The 22948-nt window shown below is 41.1% G+C and overlaps 1 protein-coding gene across 3 annotated transcripts in view; it reads left to right on the top strand.

Annotated features, from left to right (window-relative positions):
• The first annotated feature begins 368 nt into the window (after positions 1 to 368).
• Positions 369 to 22948, top strand: part of LAMB1 (laminin subunit beta 1) — a 94426-nt gene continuing 71846 nt past the window's right edge. Inside the window, exons 1-12 of one of the 3 annotated variants that reach the window (XM_077165800.1) lie at positions 369 to 391; positions 636 to 758; positions 1777 to 1952; positions 4444 to 4579; positions 7869 to 7942; positions 13141 to 13329; positions 13417 to 13480; positions 16906 to 17108; positions 20383 to 20503; positions 21994 to 22182; positions 22437 to 22616; positions 22777 to 22889. In XM_077165800.1, coding sequence (XP_077021915.1) covers positions 722 to 758; positions 1777 to 1952; positions 4444 to 4579; positions 7869 to 7942; positions 13141 to 13329; positions 13417 to 13480; positions 16906 to 17108; positions 20383 to 20503; positions 21994 to 22182; positions 22437 to 22616; positions 22777 to 22889 — 1482 coding nt within the window. In that variant the 5' untranslated portion in view covers positions 369 to 391; positions 636 to 721. Of the gene's footprint in view, positions 392 to 414; positions 502 to 596; positions 759 to 1776; positions 1953 to 4443; positions 4580 to 7868; positions 7943 to 13140; positions 13330 to 13416; positions 13481 to 16905; positions 17109 to 20382; positions 20504 to 21993; positions 22183 to 22436; positions 22617 to 22776; positions 22890 to 22948 lie in introns of those variants that run through there. The other 2 variants (XM_077165715.1, XM_077165639.1) reach the window with 2 other exon arrangements.

Genomic DNA, 22948 nt, shown 5'->3' with positions numbered 1-22948 from the left:
TCTTCTCCCTTCCTAAAGGGTTAATCTGCTCTCCCAGCACTCAGAACTAGAGTTTCTAGCCTGGAGCACCTCTCTGACTCACTTCTTACATATGTAAATGTAGGAGTGCTCGGTTGGTCTGGGGCAGACTCTCAGTTTTCCCATCTGAACACCTACCTCCCAGACCAAGCCCAAAGCATCCCGCCCCCTGTGCGGTGCTGTCCGTTCCCTCAGTGCAGGGCGCCCCCACCCCCACCCCACAGCCTCTCCCTGGGAACTGGCACAGCCAAACCCCAAAGCGACTGCATAGGCGCGCTTAGAAGAGGGTCACCTGAAGAGTCGGACCTAGACCTCACTCCCTCCTCACAAGTTACAGCGTCTTGCCGCTTGTCCCTTCAGGCCCCACTCTCCTGTGCGCATGAGCAGAGGCACCTCCCTCGGTTCCTCCCAAGGCTGAACTTTCTAATTCCCTTCTTTGGGCTCGGGGGCTGTCTGGAGCAGGGAGGGCTCTCACACTGCAGGGTGAGGGGAACAAAGTGGCTGTGCGAATTTTCCCCCCTCCCCGCACCCTCCTCCGCTTCCGTGGGAGCGGCAGGAAATGGAAGGGCCCCTCTCCTCTCTCTGAACATTTGCCTTTTTTGCTTCCACCTCTCCAGAAAGGAAGACGGGAAGAAAGGGCAGGCGGCTCAGCGGCTGTGTTCTCTTCTCCGCTGCAGTGTCTGCTCGGCTGCAGGGACAAGACATGGGGCTGCTCCAGGTGTTCTCTTTCGGTTTCTTAGGTAAGTCCAGGGAGTCGTGAGTGGGATTGGACATGGGGGAAGAAAACCTTTTGCTCTAGCTTCTAGGGAATCCAAGGAATTGGGAGAGGAACTGGGGTTGAATTTATGTCCCTGGGATTAAATGCCACCGCCCTCACCTCAGTGATAGTTAGAGGTGGTACCCGTGGAGCAATGCGGACCCTTATTCCCGGGGATTTACGCCCAGAACCCCAGCTCCCATGACCGCTGATGGGGCTTTGTACCTTCACCCCATTCAGGCTGGATTCCTCTTGCTGGGTGTCCGTTCCCTGGGGTGGAGGGCTCTTGGGGACCCGTTTCCCAGGGAAGTACCCTAAGCTGAGCGCAGGCTTCACTCTGGGAACGGACCCTGGCCATGTGGCATTAATTAACTGTTAGCCTACGGATGGCACTCAGAACTGCTGGAGTGGGAGCTTCCAGGGATTGGTGAAGCATTTAAACTGCTCAAAAGGTGCAGAGACTGTGCATTAGCCCCCTTGCTCGGAAAAGCGGCCCCAACAGCGAGTCGACTATCTCGCTCTGGGTGAAGCGCCAGCAACCCGCACATGTTCACATACACACTCAGATATGCGCGTTCACCATGTGTACACCCAACACCCGAGGATGCATTGCTGCAGACACACACACACACGCGCGCGCGCGCGCGTCGTTGGGCGACCAACATCCCTGTACCCAGCTCCAGGCACGTCGAAGTGACTGGCCTGCACTCACTCATGTTTTGTGATGTGGCCGCCCCAGGGCATATTTGGGTGGGCAAGAGCGTTAGTGGGTCTCCCAGGAGTGATGCTTTCGGCTGCTGGGCACCCTAATGATGTATCTGCTTCTTTTCTGTATCCCCCTCCTCTCTGCCTCTTTGCCTTCCCCTCCCTCATCTCCATTGTGTTTCTTTTCTATGCGTTTTTGCCTTCTGAATCTGTTCTACCCCCACTCCGGCTTGTTCCTCTCTTTTGGTCCCTGATCCCTGCTCGTGCCCCTGCCCTGTCACCTGGCCCTCCTGCAGCCCTGTGCGGAGCGCGAGTGTGCGCTCAAGAACCAGAGTTCAGTTATGGCTGCGCGGAGGGCAGTTGCTACCCGGCTACGGGCGACCTTCTCATCGGCCGAGCGGAGAAACTGTCGGTGACTTCGACGTGCGGGCTCCACAAGCCCGAGCCGTACTGTATCGTCAGCCACCTCCAGGTGAGGGCGCAGAGCCCCACCTCGAAACCCTGCGCGCGCTTTCTCCGTCCAGACCTGAGGGGCTGGCCCAGGGGACTCAGCATCCTGCCAGTTATCCAGATAGGAAGTGCAGCCAGCCAGGGAGTCCCGGGATTGGGCTCGTAGCTCGCCCTCTCACCCCAGCTCAGTTTGCACAGTTGTATCCGCCAAATGTTTCCTGCCGCCAACGCCAGCCATGGTCTGTCTGGAAAGGCACGGCTGCAGACAGATTTGGCTCTTGCCGTGCACCCTGCCCTGGTCCAGGGACTCCCAAAAGTCCCGGATTTTTTTTTTCCTCTCTTCTGTTGGGAAGTGTGCGTTAAAGTTCGTTTTTCTACCTCTTTCTAATCCTGGGCAGTAATCTTGAATTTATCCCAGAATCAATCACTTGGTTAAAGTGTATTCCAGCACCAAGAAGACAGGTTGGGCAGTGCCAAGTGATTCTAGCCGTTTAGTTAATGTTTCTCTTTCATTTAAATAATGTTCCCGTCTATATCAATTAAATATCAGGATCAGATGCTTTGTTTTTTCAAAATGCCCTGGCTGTCATAGTACCTGCTAGGGGAGGATGAAAATTAAATTTCAGGATGTTAGCCATTTCTAAAAACGGACCCAGACTTAAGATATCAGAGGTCATGTTTTTTCAAGGTCAAAGCTTTTTTTTTTAAAGAAATACAAAGTACTCACTATTCAGAATCAGAATCCCTTTCCTTGATTTTTTTTTTTTCTTTTTAAAGAGGCTGAAACCTCTGGCCTCTACCACAAGCAGAAGATGTTAGTCTCAGATGCAGGGCAAGTTGCACGCCACCTGCTCTGACTTTGGTCATTGCTCACCTATGTACCTGCTCTTTAGGAGCAGGACAGAGTATTGTGTGATTTGCACAGCAGATGCCTTAAAATGAGTCACTTTTACAAAACATTAAGTGAACCTGTTTGGAGACCTGATAAATTAAACTGAAGGAATGTGGTAAAGTGGATTCTACTCATTTACTTCCAGGTTTATGCAGAGCTGTCTAGACTGCTTCCTCTTGATTAGAAGGGAGGCTATAATTACACTTTTTTTTTTTTTGAAGTTCTGGTAATTGTTCTCCAGGACTAGTTTCCTTGACTACAAATTGGTGAAGGCAGTTGATGTTACCTTTTCTAATATTAGCATTTAAAATTTACCTTAAATGTTGTGCTAACATGTACTACAGAGGCCAGAACATCTGTAAACCAATCACCAGAGTTTGAAACCGATTTTGACCAGAATGAAAATTGGACTGTCTTAAAGACAAACAAGCGCTAACTAAAAAACTGGGGAATAATTTTTTACGGTTATCAGGGCCCTAAAGGAAGGGACTGAATATGCACTTTTCCCAGACATTTAATGGTTTAAAAATTGAGGCAGCAGGCTAAGTGGTTTTCCCTGGTCCCACTGCATCCCTGACTTTTGATTTCTGTTTTTTGCTTGATTGTTTTTAGTTAACACATACTGCCAGTCTCCAAATCCTTTTTGGAGGAAAGAAATAACTAATAATTAAATAAAAATTTAAAGGTACAGTCAGTTGATCTTTTTTTTCTTATAAGAATATTATCCTTGCCCAACTCTGTTTAAGATGTATTGTGCCTATTTATTTCCAGCCTTAGCATTATTTTTGAACTCAAAAATCTGCTTTTCGGAAAACTTAGGCACAGAACAAGGCTCTGTATGTAAAAGGGAACTCTTAAGCCATGTTGTTTATAATTTGCCATTATGGATTAAAAGGTTCTCTAATCACTTCTGATCCAGCTGTGTCTTCCATTTTATGGAGAGCGAAAATGAGAAGAGAGAAACTCAAAGCTACCCCGCAATCTATAAGTTTACCTCAATTCCAGGAGTGTGGGCCCATTTTGGGTTCTGTGGTTGTCACCAGTTTATAGTGGTCCCCAACTCATGGGTCTGCCTAGTACCCCTTTCTCCAGATATTCTGAGCAGTGTGTAGATTAGCCTGCATGCCACCCCCAGCTGACTGTTTGGGCAGAGTAGAAAATCTTAGATTTTTTTAGATTTTAGATTTAGAAATCCTTAGATTTAGACAGTCTAGCCCAAAGAATTGTTTTTGTTTTCTTTCATTTTCAGTTTGCTTTATATGGGCAAGAATTCACTAATACCCTTCTGCTTTTACCTCAGAATTAGCTTCCCTAGTGTTGGAGATTAAGGTTTAAGCCTAGAAATTTGATTTTTTAAAAATTTTTTCGTTCAATGACTAGCTTGTGGGAACAATGCCCTCTTTGACTTTTGGCCTTGAATTTGCAGGAGAGTAGGAAATTATTTTCAGCAGAATTTAGACTCTCTAAATTAAAAGTAGAAGACATGTGATAGAAGTTATATAAGTAATTTTGGCACATTTATTTTTCTTGAAACGAGTAGGTTTGACTTCTATATTGTGGACCTGATGGATTATTTTCTTTTTTTGTGAGATTGCTGACCAGACTCATGAAATTTTTTCAGGAGGACAAAAAGTGCTTCATATGCAATTCGCAAGACCCTTATCATGAGACCCTCAATCCTGATAGTCATCTCATTGAAAACGTGGTCACTACATTTGCTCCCAACCGCCTGAAGATCTGGTGGCAATCTGAAACTGGTATGTGGCTGGTGTGGGAAGAGTTTTCATGGAGTCTGATTGGTAACCTGGAAGGGATTTACGGGCTCTTGGGTGTTTGTAATTACAGTTGGATTCTCTGTCCTATAATCATGGCTTTTGACAGATTTACTGCCTGGAGCACTAACTTGGTAAAATCTGATCTTTCTTCCCGAAGAATGCACTTTCTATAAGAAAGCAGTCTTTCATGCTAGACCAAAGGAGTATTTAGTAGCCTTTGTCCTTAAGGAAGTCTTTGGGGGAGTGTGTATATGTGCTGGGGGCAGTGTGGGGAGGGCATGGCAGGTCCTTGTACTATCTCAGACCCTGATTCATCTACAAAAAATAGGATCTTTCATTTTGATTAACCCAAAGGAAAGGGCAGATTGACAGCCCCACCCCTCAAACCCACCCCTACTTTCCATCTAGAGAAAATTTAATAAAGTACTATGAATAAGCACTGTGATGTAATTTTTCCAAGATTTTGTAAATGCGAACATGATCCCAAGTCAAACAGTGGTGTGTGACTCCAACCCCTTTTCTTTGCTGTTTGGGTTTTGGTTTAATAAATTCACTAACTATAAGTTACTGATGCTCTGATACCAAGCCCAGATTAGTTTCACATTCGTTTCAAGCTTGAATGCTGAAATTTGGGGAATGAAAGTATAGATGGCTTGTTAATAGGTATCATTAGGTCTTCTAAAAATGTGTGTGTGTAGGTGAAGAGATTAAAGGCTCTCGAAGTAAAACTAAGCCTGGCCATAAAATGCACTGGACACCTCTAAAAGATTATAATTTATACGTGTGGAAAGCTTTTGAATGCTTGTAGTCATTTATCCTGTAGCGAGAAACTCCCTCAATAGACTTCCTTGTCAATGGTTATTAAATTGCACATATTTTCTAGAAGACCCTCAGTTTTCAGAGAGGTTTATTCATTGGTCAGCTTTGGGAAATCCACTGGTTACAAATTTGATTGCGATAGACTGGTCCTCAAAAATAATTATCATTTACAGTGGTGTTAATTCTTACAGGAGAATGCCTTGGTTGATAGTTCTGTGTGAAAGAAAAGTTTCTATAAACCTGCATTTGAATCAGAGGATTTTGAAATAGTACAGAGTTTTTTGTGAGCATGGACAGGGAGCAGTTCCTGACTGCCTACATTATTCCAGTGAAAAGGCAAGTCAATCGGAAGAAGGATGCCTGCATGTAAAAATCAGTACTGTTCCCATTTTAGGCGACAGACAGTAAAACACTGTCATGTGCTATAGTTCTGCAGGAAGGCTTTTCCTACCTAGTTATGTCAGGAGTGTATCGATTTCCACAACTTTGAGTTTTGGGGACAAGAAAGGCCAAATGCAGGAAAGAAGAGATTTTCAAATAGAAGGCTTGAGTTCTGGGCCAATCTACCGGCACGGTTTAAGTGAGATTAGACTGATGGGCTTAGTCTTTAGAAAGTCAGACTGATTGTTCTTGTATTCTATCAGCGCTCTATTGTTTGATAGTTTTCAATTAAAGTTAAAGTTAAATTTCTTAATGAATTTGGTTTTATCTTTGTGTGTTGTATACAAGTTGTGTTTATTCATGGTGACGTTAAAGTATCAATGCTCAGGCTCAGTAATGGGCTTGGAATATATGTATAGGTGTTTTTAACTTAACTTTTATGATTATCTGTTTCAGGTCTGACATAAATCAAATACCATCGAAGAATGATTTTTTTTTTTCCCTCCATGTATTTTTCTTCCCACTCATTTTTTTTAAAACTAGTCCTTTATCAGGCTGTAAATCTAAAATGGAATGTACTTTTGGTTTCTGCATCGCAGCATATGTTCTTATGTTACAGAAATGGCGCCACTCTTGCTTTGCACTTTACATTATTTCGTTATCTCTTAATTTTGAACAAATATTGCAGGGTTTTAAAAGCCCAGCAAAGACGAGACGTAGTTGCTTAGCTAACATTTCACTCAAAAATAAATGTCCAGAGTAGGTTTGTAATATGGTTTTCTTAAAATAAGTTAGATAAGTTCAGTTAGTATGATTTTAATGTTTTTCTTTAACATTCCAACTAACTCATATCCGTTCCAGTGACCACCTCCCCTCCACCCCCCACCCCCCCACAATGGACTTGGCAGTTTCCCAGCGGGAAAGTTTATTTCAAAAGGTCCTACTGGGGCGGGCCGCGGTGGCTCAGCGGGCAAAGTGCTTGCCTGCTATGCCGGAGGACCTCGGTTCGATTCCCGGCCCCAGCCCATGTAACGAAAACGGAGAAACAAAAATACAATAAAACAAGAAAATGTTTAAAAAGATGTTTCCCTTTCTTCCTCTCTTCCTTCCTTCTATCCTTCCTTCCTTCTCTCTGTCTTTCCTTTAAAAAAAAAAAAAAAAGGTCCTACTAATTTCCTGAAAATACACCATCTAGTGACATGATTCATTCTGACACATTCCTGTCTTTCTGTGTCTAAGACTTCTTTTGCTGGGAGATGGACTCCAGAAGCTCTCTCAAACACAGGAAATGTGGAAAGGTCTCCTTTAACAACAGGCACGCTTGAGAGCTGTAGGGGTTGGGGAGGGGTGCTTTCCAGCTCTGGAATTCCTGTGGTCTTTAGTGTTTTAAAGCTGAGGCTGGTTGACCCTCAGGGCTTGGTGCAAAAGGCACATTTGTTTGTTCAGGCTTTGGCCTGAAAGGGGAGATGTTAGTATTTGTTCTGGGATAGTTTATTTATCTGACAGACTCTTTGTTTCTTTGGCATTGTTTTTCAATTGTAGAAATGCATCCAAAGACTTTCCCAACATGAATAAGTTGTTTAAAATTACATTATAACTAACATATGTGTTAGACTCTTATTCTCCTAGCTGCTGCATAGAAAAGAAAGAACATTTGTGTTTCTTCTGGAGGATTGTGTCCCTGTGCTTCAGACTGCAAGTTGACCCCCTACTGTGCACAGGAAGTACCCCCCTCGCTCCCCCCTTTGAGAGTTGCTTGACTCAAGAGAGCTGGGAAGATGTTTCACCTCTTCCTAAGCAAAAGATGTCTCTCTTTTGACAGCAACTAGAGGAATTCTACCAGATGTCTTGTTGCAGTGAGTAGAATCAATATTTTGATTGAAGAATGATCTACCTTGAGTTTTATCAGCTAAATCAGTACAAAGATTTGTTACCTTATTTTCATCTTCAACATAAGATAGAATGCAAAGAGGATTTCTATAGGGAGCATCAAGATAATTTAAGCACCTGGCCTCAAATCTTTGCAGATGTTCCTGTTTGCCTCACTGTTTATTTTTAAAATCTCTTATAGGCGTGGAAAACGTAACCATACAACTGGATTTGGAAGCAGAATTCCATTTTACTCATCTCATAATGACTTTCAAGGTAAGGAATCCATAACTTTCTCACAAATGACACTAAGAACACTATAATTTCCCTTTCAAAAAAAGGTGTCTGTTGTGCGTTGACTTAAGTAGGAACTTAAATATTATTGTTACCATAAATTAGAATAATTGAGCAACTTTTTAAACAGAGGCATGAATAACTACATTTAACAAATCCACTATTTCCATGTCAGTAAGTAGAGAAGTAATTCTAAAGTAATTCAACTGTAAATTTTTAATTAGGTTTCTTATTTCCCTATGGATAGAAGCAGCTTTGACTCTCCCAAACCACAATAAAACATCTGGAGGGTAAATCTCTGATCCCTTGTGTTTATGTTTTAATGCTGAGTTTGGTGACTGAAAGGAAGTACATTATTTTTAGTTTTCAAGATTTTGCAAAATTTGGGGGGAATGCTTCTGTGGTTCTTTATAAAATGTGTTTATCTTTTTTTTTGCATGGGCAGGCAGCGAGAACTCTGCCTGCTGAGCCATCATGGCCCGCCCTGTGTATATCTTCTTAAATGTAGATTTTCTTATTTTTCTTTTAGAAATGTAAAATGACCCCAGGACTAGAGAATGTCTCTGTACAAAGTTCCTTTGTTTTTTCTTAAGCTGCTGCCTGGAAATGACAGACTGCCCATGGCTTAAAATACGTGTTGGTGCACATAAAACCCATCATTGACTTATTGCTTCTCTAGATTAAAATCATTTTAGAAGAGTTTTCAGTTGGAGTTGGGAGCCTTGTCTGTGCCCTCTCAGGTTAGGAATAGGTATCGTATAGGCAAGTAGCCCTGTTGAAAATCTCACTGATGTCCTCTGCCAGTCCCTGGGAGGACAAAGAGCTCATCAGAGTCTCAGTCAAAAGGTAACCAGGAGAAACACTGAGCTGTGCAGTTCCCAGTCTTGAGCTTTTTCTGCCCTTGCCAACTCCCCAGTGACCCACTGTCACTGCCAGGATGGGACAGTCACACCATAGCTGGGATTCCTGATGTTGAGCACATTGGGGAGGACTCACTAAACAACTGGTCATCCATTCCTTGTCACCCAGATCCCGGACCCACCCATTGCCTGCAAGCTCATCAGCCATGCATGGGGATTTTCATGTTACATGAGGCCTAAGGATATTCAAAATCATCTTTATTAATCCTTTTAGTCCTATCTTTTAGTTTGGAAACAGGCATCTGTTTGCATACATGGGTTGCTCGGAGCTCATTTATATCTAAAAGTCCTCTGGGCACATGTTCTGTAGTTGAATGTTCATTCGAGTGAATACGATGGGCCAAAGATCAAATTCTGCCCATAAATACATATAGTCAATTAGAGGAGGCAGTGATTGAATTGAGATGAATGGGTAAAAGTTGTCTTAACTTTAGTCTGTGGAAAGAAACTGATTCTTTAGGTTGTAGTGCATATGTGAAAAGCAGCATCTTTGGGGTTGGACTCACTTTGATGTGAATCCCCAATCTACCTCCTGACTGGTATGTGTAACCAGTGCTTTGGTTTCCCCTTTGGTAAAATGGGAATAACACCTACATTGTAGGGTTATGGGACACACGCCTCTACTCTGGAAATAGGGATAATAGTGGGCATATAGTGGGAACTTGATAGTTTTTATATATGTGGGTGTGCTTGGCATGTAGTAATTGCTTTACAAATTTTGACTAAATGAGTGAGTGGATAAATGAATTGAACAACTCTCTTGTTTATGTTTAAAAACAAATAACCATAAACTGCTCTACGTCCTATGAGAGATCATAGAAATAGGCATAGTTACTATTCTCTCTAGAAGCTTCCAGTCTTTTAGTGGAGAAAGAAATACTTGCAAATAACTTATCATACATGTCAGAATGTGCTAACTACATCTAATAGTAGATGTTCAGACAACATGCTTTAACACGGAGGAGGGCGAGATTAATTTTAGCGTGGAATAAAGGGGAAAGCCTCATGGTCAGAGGAGAGGGCCACATTTGACATGGGCCAGGAAAGGTGCCCAAGATTTCAGTAGGAGGAGATGGAAGGAAAACCATTTTTAGCAGAGGAAACACTGAGAGCAGAGTCATAGCAGAGGGGATAATTGGGGAAGGGTTTGTTCAACAAATGCTACATAGATTTACCTAGAGTGTGGGGTAGTGATGGGAAGGAAGCACAAAAACAGATTTGAGTCAGAAGAACCTTGATTCCTTGCTGCAGAGTCTGAACTTCCAGAGCAAATAGGAAGCCATTGGCAAGACAACGAGAGCTGTGTTTCGGGAAGATGACCCAAAAGGAAATACAAAGGAGGAACTGAGACAGGGAGGAGAGAGGGCAAACCAGGAGGGTCTTGTTTGAGGGAAGTGCTCACGGAGGTCTTAGGAGAGCACTGATGTCCATGCCAAAGGCTGGCTGTGATTCTTGCATGAGAAGGAACCAGCCCTTGCAACTGAGGAGTCCTATCGGTATTACCTGGGTTTTTTTTTTTTTTCCCAAGTCCCACTTTCTCCCCTTGCTGCCATGCTCTGAATCCTTTGCTACAACTGTCTCTGAGAATCATTGTTGTGAGGAGCCTCTGTTTTCTAGGGGCATTTATTGGGATCTTTTAGAATCAGGTTGAACCATAAACTGGAGAAAGAGTACAAGCAGAACAGTGGAAAGAAGAATAAAGGAATGAGTCAAAGATTACTTAGGTGTCTAAGCTGAGTAATTAGGACGGTAACGCCACTAACAAGATTGAGGGCCGGGAAGGAGCTGAGGTTGGGTACAAAAATTAAGAACATGTTTGTTCTTACCCGTGCTTGTCATGGACGTGCTTGATTGCTAAGTGGATTGGGCTTCTAAGCTAGCAAAACTCATTTAGCACACACAGTATGTTTTTGTGCAGTAGCCAGATGTTTTCAAATTCACTTATTATAAATTTGGAAACAACTGGGCAGAAATCTGAGGCCTAAGAAGACTGATGACTAAGCAACGAGTGGAAAGGCTTCCATTCTTTAGGTGAGATGTGTTGTTCTAGTTTCCAGCAGCTTAATTCCACAGGAAATTGAGTCACTTTGCCAGTGGCCCTATGGGACTTGGAAGTCTCCAGAAGAGGGAAGAAGCACAGCCAGGACTGGCTCTAACGCTTTTCCTCTCTGTTCCCCTTTGACACAAAGACATCAGGCAAGGCTTGCCACTCCCCAAGGAGCCCACCCGGAAGGCTGGTCTAATGGGAAGTTTGCCACACTTTCTTGCACACATGGTTCAATTTATTGTTTGGGGTTTTATTCCCCCTTATTTAAAAATTCTTAGTCTAATGTTCTCTTGAGTTTAACCAAGTATCTTTTTCTTCTATTCTTGAATAGGTGAAAATTTTTAGAAAACTATGTATATCTAAGAATCTGTCAAAATGCGGTCTTCCATTTTCTTGCTCTTGATCCCTTGATCAGAGAAAAAGTTCATCAGGATTCATAAGAAAGGAAAAAGAAAATCTGAGGATGTACTAATTTTCACCATTAACGTTCATCCAAATTTCTATCAAGCATTGGTTTTAATTCAAAAGTAGATGTCTTTATATAAGTTCTGGTTTCCAGCCATTTGATTTTCTTCTATTGTGGCCTGGTTTTCTCTCTGCCCCAAATGTGCTATGTTCATCAGTGTTGAAGCATTTGTCCATTTGTCTACTGCTAGTGCCCATTTCTGCTTCAACTTTTCCAGTTGATCCTGTTTCCTGCACCCTCCTAAATCTCCTTCTTGCCTTGGCTTTTGCATTCCTTACTTTTTTCTCCTTCCTCTTTGACACCCCTTGATAAGTCGTCTTACATGGCTTCCTACTACTGAGCCACTGAGGGAGAAGCAAATTTGGTCTTATTCAGCCTGAGTTTGTGAATCTAAGCAGGTCTTTCCATGGTTCTGTGCCTCAGTTTCTTCATTTGCAAGACAGATGTGTTATGAGGATTTAAATGAAATAATGTAATGAAAATTCCTGACAGTCCTCTCTTAGCTTCCTCGTCAAGCCCCTCATTGATGTGTTCTTATGCAGCTCTAACCTTAGCTCTCTTTTGTTTTTGCTCTATGCTTTTTCGGGGGAAATCACAGCTTTCAAATACTGTTTCTACACAGTGATTTCCAAATCCATATTTCAAACTTCCTTCTCTCAGCTGAGTGCCAGATCACTGTTTCCAGTTATTTGGAGGCATCTCCACATCGATACCCTCTGTACACCTCACATATAATAGGTCTTTAACTAAAAGCCTTTGCTCTTCTCCCTTATGTTTGTTTTGGCAACATTGTCACCCAACTACCCAATCTAAGGTGCCTGTGATTCTTTCCCCCCCCTTCCTTTCCACTGAAATCTAACTGATTGCCAAATACAATTCAGTATATTCAGAGCAGTCAATTTCATCCCTGTTGAGTATTTATACCTTCATCTTTTTTTCTATTACAATCTTTTTTTCCATGTCCAAAAACTTTGCCACAGGAATTATTTTTCAAAAATACAATCTGGTTATTACATCCTGTCCACTTAAAGATATAATAAATCCCTTAGCATAGTTAACAAATTCCTTCCTACCCTATCCTCAGTTGGCCTCTTCTGTCGTACGCAGCTCCTCCGCCCCCACCCCGTGATCTCCCCTGCCTGGAAAACACTTATTATCCTTTTAAGGTCCAACTAGAGCCTGTCTTCTCTGCAAAGCATTCCCGAGCTACTTGAGTTAATAATTATTTACTCTTGCTTTCCTAGAGTACACAGTGTGTGATTCTTCTGTAGTATTTATGTTGTACTGAAAATCACTTATATCCTGTCTTTACCCTCCATTAGACTGTTTGTAGCGTGTGAACAGCATATAAACCAGTGTTTGGTATCAAGTAGGCAGTTACTGCATTATTGAGTGATTAAATGAACAAATGGATGAATGCTCAAACTAACCAGCCATATTATGGGAATGGTAACTGAAGATACCCAAAATTGCATGCTGTTAAGACCTGGTTATAATCAGCTTCTAAAGAGAACCAGACCTGACAAATCTGATAGTGTGGGAGGAAGCGCCGAACTCAGAGGCTAGACACTTTCCTTACATGAAGAAGCTCCATGGAACAGTTTGAAATATTTGAAATCTAGCTGCAGTCTGAAATACCAACCACATGCAGTCAAGGTTGTGGCACACAGTTAAATAATATTTTCTTAGGGTTTTTAAACTACAGATTACCAATGAAAAATAAATGTGACTTCCTCCCTGCCTTTAGACATTCCGTCCAGCTGCTATGCTGATAGAACGATCGTCTGACTTTGGGAAAACGTGGGGTGTGTACAGATACTTTGCCTATGACTGTGAGAGCTCATTTCCGGGTATTTCAACTGGCCCCATGAAAAAAGTCGATGATATAATATGTGATTCCCGATATTCTGACATTGAACCCTCAACAGAAGGAGAGGTTTGCTTTTTTTGTTTCATACTCCATTTGTATACATCCATTTTTCTGATTGTTGCAAAAATACCAATTACTCTTATCTGTTTTTAGGTGATATTTCGTGCTTTAGATCCTGCTTTCAGAATAGAAGATCCTTATAGTCCAAGGATACAGAGTAAGCTGTTTGCAAATAACTTTTGATGGGAAGCAGCAGTCATGGAAGAACTATTACCCAGAGCTCTACTACCCAGAATCTAAATGATCATTGCCAAATCCACTATCTTTGTTTTCTTCCTTCCTCTGTAATATCCTACCAGAAGTTCTTGAAATTAGCAGTAACCGAAGTCCTCACTAATGGGGAAAATAAGTTTTGGTGAGAGTAAAAGATTTAACATTAGTACAATTTACTCTGATTATAATACGTTATTTATTGTATTGCTCAGTATATTAATTATTGTGTACAGTGATTAATTAGTTTCCATATGTCCCCCAAAATACAGTGGCTCAAGATACAATAGTTTCAGAGCGATCTTCAGAAAAGAAATGTAGCTCTGTTGCCATAAGTAGGGTTGACAGTCCTAATGCCAAGTATTGAATGGGATACACTTAAGTTAATCACAAATATTGTGTAAGATGTACTTACGCTAAAAAATTATTCATCGCTTACCCGAAATTCAAAACTGAGTGTCCTGATTTTTTATTTTCTAAATCTAGTAAATCAATCTGTAAATCTGGGCAAACAGGGGTCCAGGACCCAGGTTCATTTTGTCTTATATTCTGCATAGTCAGAGCGGGACATCCACCACGTTCTTGTCCCAACCCGTAGGGAGGGAGGAAGCAGATGGTGAGCAGATCCCATTTAGACAGGAGATATGGAAGTTGTACACATCTGTTCATCTCTTGGCCAGAATTAGTCATATGGCTACACTGCAAGGGATGCTGGGAAGTAACTAGGTAACCATGTGCTCTGCTAAAGGTCTTGATGAAAGTTCTTATTGTCAAAGGGAGAAGGAAGAAGGAAAACTAGAAGTCTCAGTAAGGCTCAGTAAGATGGGGGTTGCATTTCCATTTGACAGATGAATAAACCAAGGTTCACAGATTTGGGATAACATGTATAAGAGTCAGATCTTAAACTTTTGTGTTCTGATTCTCCATTCAAAGCTCTTTCTAGCATTCAACAGCTGTATTTATGTTATCACAGAATTACTTTTTGATCGGGGGAGGCAGAGTGTACAGGGGTTTAAAGAGTGCATTTTGGAGTCAGACAGATCTGGGTTTGAATTCCAGTCCCATTGTATTACAGCTGTGTGACCTTGAGCAAGTAATTTACCTAGACTTTTTTTTTTTTGAATCTCTGATTTTCCATCTGTAAATAGGGTTCATAATATTAACTTAGTATTGTTATGGAGGGAAAACGAGTTAACATATTTCAACGACCTACCAAATTTCCTGGCACAGAGAGGGTGTTCGATAAGTCAAAGCTGCTGCTACTGTTATTATTAATGTCACTGCCATCTGCTGTGTTTTAGTTCCTAAAGTAGAACTGATCCTGTAAGTCAGGTTGAAAACATGAGCTTCCATTGCTACTAGGGTACAACCAGATGAGCAGACTCTGGAAAGATCTTGCTGATCTTTTGAGCTTTGCATGGCCCTATTTTTAACCAAGATTCCATGGAACCACTTGAAATATGGAAGATGAGAGTCAAGTCCAGGGAATACTTCTGGAAAAGTACTGCTTCCCCATTTAAGTTAACTTTATGTGGGGCCCAGAAGGTCTCTCATCCATCATTTACTCATTGATTCTACTGTAAAACAAGTATTTGATGGTGTGCCCAGCCCTGTGCCAGTTTCTGAAGTGAGCTCTGTGAGCCCTGCCTTCCATGTTCCCCAAATCCATTTGTGAGAAACGTCCACGTGGACTTCCTGGGACTCACTGTCTGTTCCTTTTTGCAGGTAGATTTTTGTGAGACTTGGGAATGTGTTGCCATAATAATTCTCTTGTCTTTTGTTGGATGGTGTCAGAAAGTCTGTTAAGGAAAAGTTTAATTGATCATGCTTTTGATTTACCTTGTAATCAAGAAAACAACATCTTTGTGGCTGTCCTTATTATTGAGACCTCTGAAACTCACTTCAAAAGTGATTTTGCCTCTGAGAACAGCAGTCAATGTGAGGCTTAGTTGTTATTTGAACTGTCATTAAATCCAGCGGGAGAGAGTGGGGGAGGCCCATTTGCTCTTCTGAGAGCTTCCACCAAGATCAGTTCAAGGGTTTCTAAATACTCCAGCTGCTCTTCAAGTTTGTTGTTTGGCCTTTTGACAATAGGCACTTGTGCTCATTTTATACAAGAGGATTTGTGCAGGAGGAAATGTTGGCATTCAGAAATGCCATTCAGCTAAGTTGTACCACAGTTTCTCTGTTCAGTTTTTTATTTTACAAAGAGCCCAAGTTTAATGCATGGACTTTCCCTTTTAACCCACAGCCATTTCTAGAGCGTTCGTTGTAAGCTATGTATATATTATAAGTTTTTAAAATTGTATCTGGGCTTTGAAAGTATCTGGTGCCCTAGGCCACCACCCTGCTGTCTTACACGAGTTGTAAGTTACTGGGACACATGAACACAAATAATAGTAATGCTTTGGAGCAATTTCCAGCTGCAGAGCTAAATGAGAGGGCAGGTAGACTAATCAATTTGGGGAGGCCCACTTAAGCAAGAGCAACTTAGTAATTAACGAAAACACTGGTAAAGGCTTATCAGGGCTCTGTAAAATTTATTTGATAACTCAGCTTCTGTAATGAGTGTAGATCTATAGGTCCAGGAAGGTGAAGGAAAAACAAGACAAGAGAAATTGATCTTCAGGTAAAATCTATTTAGGAAAAATGACACGTCCCAATGTCCTAGTGCTAAGCTCCTTCATCTATATGTCACTATATATATTGGTAAATGTGGAAATGTTCTGTAAAACTGGAATGAAAGAGTTATGGGTTGAAATGTTGTTTAAGAACTTGGATGTGCTCTATCTCCTTAGTTATTCTATAAATTATTTTAATAACTTGGATATCCTTTTAGTGGTAGGAAACCTCACATAGTACTGTATTTTCCACTCCAAAAATCGATAGAAAAATGGGATTCTAACTCTTAGAATAATAATGAGAATTGGAGTGCCTTGATTAAACCTTTTCCCATCTGAATACAGTTTTCTGATTTCAAGAATGAAACTGTTCTGGAAATCAGATATGCTGCCATAGTTTAGATTATTGTATGCTGATGGGTTCCAGCAGTCACGCAACTGCATTATGATAATTTCTTCACTTGTACCCTTCCCTCTAAAACACTGGTCTGCAGTCAAACCCATCACAGGATGGACACTCTGATTAAACTGATGAGATAGTGGCCTCTTCTTCTGCCAGGAGCTATTAAATTATGTCATGACCCTAAGCTTTACTTAAGGTCATCGAAATCATACAAGGGGTATGATTTCTATTTCTACATAAGCCATTTTCATTTGTCATGCTTTCTCATAAAGAAAAATGCTGTTGTATATTGTAAAAGAATTCTTGCTTGTTTGACCAGACTTTTCATCTTCTTGGTGAACTTCATAGATCTATTAAGAATCACCAACTTGAGAATCAAGTTTGTCAAACTGCATACTTTGGGAGATAATCTTTTGGATTCCAGAATGGAAATCAGAGAAAAATACTATTATGCAGTTTATGATATGGTGGTTCGAGGAAATTGCTTCTGCTATGGCCATGCCAGTGAATGTGCCCCTGTGGATGGAGTCAGTGAAGAAGTAGAAGGAATGGTAAGCAAGTGGCCCCAAGGCTGTCTCCTTTATACAGATGACTCTAAAAACCAAACTGTAGCTAGTCTGGTCTTATCTTCAACTTCAAGGTGTTCACTTTTCCAGATTTACATTTAGTAATTTGTACCCATTACTGGTGGTTGATTTTTCTTCCTTTCTCTCTCTTTTTTTTTTCTAAACTCCTTTGAATATGAGAACGTAAGGACTAGTCACTTCACAGACACTGAATTAATGTTTGGAAATTGTTTCTGCTGGCTGCTGCTAAAGTACATATCTTAGTCAACAAGGATTAAAAGGTTGTCTAGATGACAATTGTGTCAGTCTTTTATGCTCATGAAGATTAAAAACCACAAGCATTCCATTCTTGGTACTAGAAGTCATAAATTAACCCAGTCCCCAAACCCTGGAAATTTTAAACCAGACCCATGGGATCATGGGCTATCATTTAGGAATCAAATGGTCTTTGTTCCAATCTGTCTTTTCCTTCTAATTTCATTTCTTACCCACGTATTGTTTCCAATTTATATGCTTCAAAAATTTATCTGAACAGTTTGCTAACCAGATAGAACTAAGGTATTTTACCAGTTTGAAGGTGAATTCCCATAGACCCATTGAATTTTTTAATTTTTTTTTTTTTTTCGTATGGGCAAGCACCGGGAATTGAACTCTGGTCTCCGGCATGGCAGGCAAGACCTCTGCCTGCTGAGCCACTGTGACCTGCCCCATTGAATTTTAAAACCAGAAAGGATTTTGTAAGATTGCAAACCAGCCATTCTCATTAGAGGAGAGCAGGGATTAAGTAATTTGCCAAAGGGTCCTAACTAAATCAGTGGCAGACAGAACTCAGTCTAGCTCTTCTGACTCTACTTATTGTGGCTTCCACTGAATATCAGGCCTGCCCCCTTGATAGAGACGTGTGTTGCTAACCTGCTGTTTGCCTTTCCAGAGATTGCTAGTGCTTGTCAAAGAAGGCATGGACCTGGGTACATTCAGCTGTTCTAAAACTTTTGACTTTTAGGCTAGTTAGAATTTTTATTGTATAGATGATTTGGAATTTTTAACAGGCTGAAGGGATGGTTGTTCTCTCTATACATTGCTACACCTCTCAGAGAATGCTCGGCAGATTATATTTTCTTTTCATTGTAACCAGTCTGGTAATGGCAAATGTCATGTTACTGTCAGAGTGTTGTAATGTTTATCTTGTAGAGAGCACTTTAATCTTCCCGTTGTACTCCTGTAGAGGTGGGTCCAGGATGGACCTATCTGTCTTGTTTCTGAATTTAGTTCTGTAGAAACGAGTGCTAAAGGACAGTGATGGGTTGAATTTATTTATCATTATATGCCTTAGGGGTTTTAAGCATGTCTTGGAGTGGCACAATGCAAAATAGTAGATCATAGGTTTATTTTGGGGTGGGGGGGAGGTTAGGTGCACGGTCCAGGAATCGGACCTGGGTCTCCTGCATGGAAGGCAAACATTCTACCACCGAACCATCTGTGCACCCACACCATAGGTTTATATACAGTAAATTAACCTGTATCTTTTTCTGAGAGTCTTATATTTCCTCACTTAGAGGAAAAACTAAATGTAGTAAATGGTTCTCTTTTTTAATCTCATTAAAAGTTAAAGTTGGTAACTTTTTTTTGATGTGTTCCTGAAAATTAAAAGATGCAAAAAAAACCACAGAACAACCCTTTCTGTTTTATGGCATAGACATGAACAAAAACCCCTTTTGTTATATGGCATAGTGATCAAACTTGCAGTAATGTAAGTTTGTTCCCATCTGGTGTGTATACATTCAGTTCTGCACTATAACTTTTGTAGACTTCTATTACAATAAATCCTCTTTTTTTTTTTAACTCCTAAGTAGTAACTAGTTTTGCTTTGAGAACTCTTTAAGCAGATAATTTTTTTGTTGGGGATTTTTCATAGGTTCTTCAACAAAATATGTGTTGCGTGTTTATTATGTAGCAGGAACTATTTCAAAGACGGACTATAGATATAGAGAAGGCATAAAATTCACTGAGGGGTAGGGCAGGAAGATGGAGAGAACAATAGGAAAAAAAAATCCTTTAATGTAAGCTAGAGATTAGTATAAAAAGGGGGTTGTTTTCCAGTGATCGTGGAGAAAATCTGGCTGGTGTTATTTTTTAATTTTTGTTTTGTTTTAACGTTTTTTTAATTGTGAAATATATATACAGAGAAGTAATACATTTCCAAGTACATTTTAACAAGTAGTTATGCAACAGATTTAAAAGTTTGGTATGGGTTACAGTCCCACGATTTTTGTTTTGGCTTTTTTTTCTCCTTCTAGCTGCTCCAAGATGCTGGAGACCAACAGAAACGGCAATATAACGATTCAGCAGTCACACTCATTTGTTAAATCCTATCCTCTCTGTTTTACTCCTCCTTCTCTTTAACATATGTATATATATGTTATATATATATATAACCAATAAATTTCAAAGTACATTGCAAAAGTTAGTTATAGAACAGATTTTGGAATTTGGTATCGTTTACAATTCCACAATTTTAGGTTTTTATTTCTAGCTGCTCTAAGATACTACAGGCTAAAGGAAATATCAGTATAGTGATTCAGCACTCATACTCATTTGTTAAACCCTACCTTCTCTGCATAACTCTACCATCGCCTTTGAAATTTCTCCCACTCATTAGGGGTATTTAGGCTATTCCCATTTTAACTTTTTCATGTTGCAAGGGGTTATCGATAATATGGGATAGGGGGATGGAAGAGTTGATGTTCTAGAAAGACTGGCCCCACTGCATTTCAATACTTATCTGGTCCAGGGACCCATCTGGAGGTTGTAGGTTTCTGAGAAGTTACCCTAGTATATGGAACCTTTGTAGAATGTTATATAATGCCCTAGGTATTCTTTAGGATTGGTAGGAATGGTTTTGGTTGGGGTTAGCAAGTTATGATAGGTAACAATGTCTAACTGAAGCATGCATAAGAGTGCCCTCCAGTATAGCTTCTTGAATCTGTTTGAACTGTCTTAGCCACTGATACTTTATTTGCTATATTTCTTTTCCTCCTGTTTGTCAAGATGGCATTGTTGATCCTATGGTGTTGGGGGGCCAGGCTCATCCCTGGGGGTCATTTCTCACACCGCCAGGGAGACTTTCATCCCTAGATATCATGTCCCATGTAGGGGTAGGGCAGTGGTTTCACTTGCACATTTGGGCTTAGAGAGAGAGAGGAAAATCTGGTCATTATTATCTCTTATGTTGCTCTTTCTTGTTTTTATAACTTTCAAGGTACACGGACACTGCATGTGCAGGCATAACACCAAGGGCTTAAACTGTGAGCTGTGCATGGATTTCTACCATGACTTACCCTGGAGACCTGCTGAAGGTCGAAATAGCAACGCCTGTAAAAGTAAGTCTCAGGAGTGTGGGAGCATTTTGAACCAGTTGGGACCCCAGTGTCCACCTTCTGTCTAGAGGTTCTATAGCAATACACCATTTTGCAGAGGAAATAAAAGTTACTGCCTTTTTCCCAGCTTTACCCTGATGCTCCTAGGAGGCCAACAATATCCCTTCAATTAAATTAATAAACTTATATTTATTGAGCGTCAACTATGTGGTCCTGACACTTTGGTGAATATAGCAGACTGAGATACTCCCTAACATTATCCCTGTTTTTGAGGCAACATGACCATGGGAGAAATGAAAGAAATATGACATGGCAGACCGCTATGCTCTAAGGAATATGAAGTAGACAACAAGAGTTTTTGGCTTTATTTCCAAGCCAGCATAACTGTGGCCTCTGTCATATTTCCTTCCTTTCTATCCATCTGTATTGGTGATATTCTCTGGGCAGTGGTATAATTTGAAATACTATCACGCTGTCATCCACCCCTCCCCACCACACATGATATACTCTCCTCCCTCTGAGAAGCATGACTGCCTCTGTCCCCACGGAACCACTAAGAACAACTGTGCTACAAATTCAGAAACCAGTGAGGGCTGGAGTGTTCAAACCTTTGTTAGGATGTAGGACCAAGCTAGCCCATGATAAACAGCTCAGGTGACTTAGGTAAAGAGAGGAAGGAAGGGGGTTCTAATTAGGAGAACAACATGAGGCAATGAGGCTGCAAGGACATTCTCGTGCCCATCACACAGTACATGCTGGGGAATAACTCAGGGGCTTAAATTCAACCAACCTATGAGGAAGTACTTGGTGAGGCACAGTCATATCTTTTGCAGTCCTTCTGCAGGATGTTTGGTTGCAAGAGAAAGACAAGATGGGAAGGCTGGAGTATAGAGCCCCTTGATGGTCATGCCGAGTTCTGATGTGTTGTTAGAAGAGATGAGGAATCAATGTGGGTGCCTGAGATGATTGAAGCAGAGTTGGACCAAGATGACTGCCAAATGGGTTAGGGGAGGCAAAGACAGCAGTCAAGAAGGCTGGCTAGATGGCTGAGAAGTAGACTTCATTATAGAGAGCCTGGCCAAGTTTGGTGGAAATGGGGAAGAGAAGCAGTCCTTTCACATTTCCTCAAAGCGGGGAATTCAAACAGACTCTCTGAGGAATGTATTGCCCAGAAAGTTCTTTTGGGTAATGTACTTTATTCCCACCCCGAGTGGGACTTGGCCATCCTCCATGCAATGGCAGCCTTCCTTCTGAAGGTCCTCTTCCAAAGATGCCAGATGACTGCATTTACTTAATATGTTTCACATTTTTAAGGTTTAACATGACTTGGGGTTTGAACTGATGCCATAAATAGATGGGTCCTTTTTTACCATGAGTACTTCTTGTTAATTGCTTTTTCAGGAACTTTGGCCCTCATTTCAAAAATAAGCTCCCAACCTTCACGTTGATAAATAGATTTTAAAAGAGCTCTTGATGTTTGTCTTTTCACACAGAGTGTAACTGCAATGAACATTCCAGCTCATGCCACTTTGACATGGCTGTTTACTTGGCAACTGGAAATGTCAGTGGAGGAGTGTGTGACAATTGCCAGCATAACACAATGGGGCACAATTGTGAGCAGTGCAAACCATTCTACTACCAGCACCCGGAGAGGGACACCCGAGATCCCAATATCTGTGAACGTAAGTTGGGGAGGGCCACTGTGTGGGACTGTTTAGGATCTCTCTAATTAAGTAGTCTGGCAGTTAACATCCTTTTCTATGAGTCTAACCTAATGAAATCCAGCACTATTTTTAATTGCCATAGAGGATGCTGAGGGTGGAAGTAACTTGGTGTATAGACTTCTTTTGTCTATTTTTGGGAGATTTGGAGGGATGAATGGAACATATATTTGTATTAACATATGCATTGTATTTCCTGGTGCTTTTCTTCTTAGCATGTACCTGTGACCCAGCTGGTTCTCATAATGGGGGAATTTGTGACAGTTACACAGACTTTTCTTCTGGTCTCATTGCTGGTCAATGTCGGTGTAAGTTGTACGTGGAAGGAGAGCATTGTGATGTTTGCAAAGAGGGTTTCTATGACTTAAATGCTGAAGATCCATTTGGTTGTAAATGTAAGTACATTTTGCTAAAAATGTTGGGGGAGATATATCTATATCTGTATATAATATGCATGCTTTTCCATCGTTAATATTTCTCTCAATATATAAAATTTTCTCAATCTAAACTACTTTGGACTCACTTGGTTTGTGTTTCATTTTGTCTTTAATAAAGCTTGTGCTTGCAACCCTCTGGGAACAATTCCTGGAGGGAATCCTTGTGATTCTGAGACCGGTTTCTGCTACTGCAAGCGTCTGGTGACAGGACAGCATTGTGACCAGTGTCTGGTAGGTAGATCTTAATTACATGGGACAGGTAGTTTGTGAACCTGGCACGGTTTAATAGA

This window comes from Tamandua tetradactyla, chromosome 1 (assembly GCF_023851605.1).
Source record: "Tamandua tetradactyla isolate mTamTet1 chromosome 1, mTamTet1.pri, whole genome shotgun sequence".
Classification (NCBI taxonomy): Eukaryota; Metazoa; Chordata; class Mammalia; order Pilosa; family Myrmecophagidae; genus Tamandua; species Tamandua tetradactyla.
Note: the sequence above shows the minus strand (reverse complement) of the source record. Positions and strands in the feature narration are given on the sequence as shown.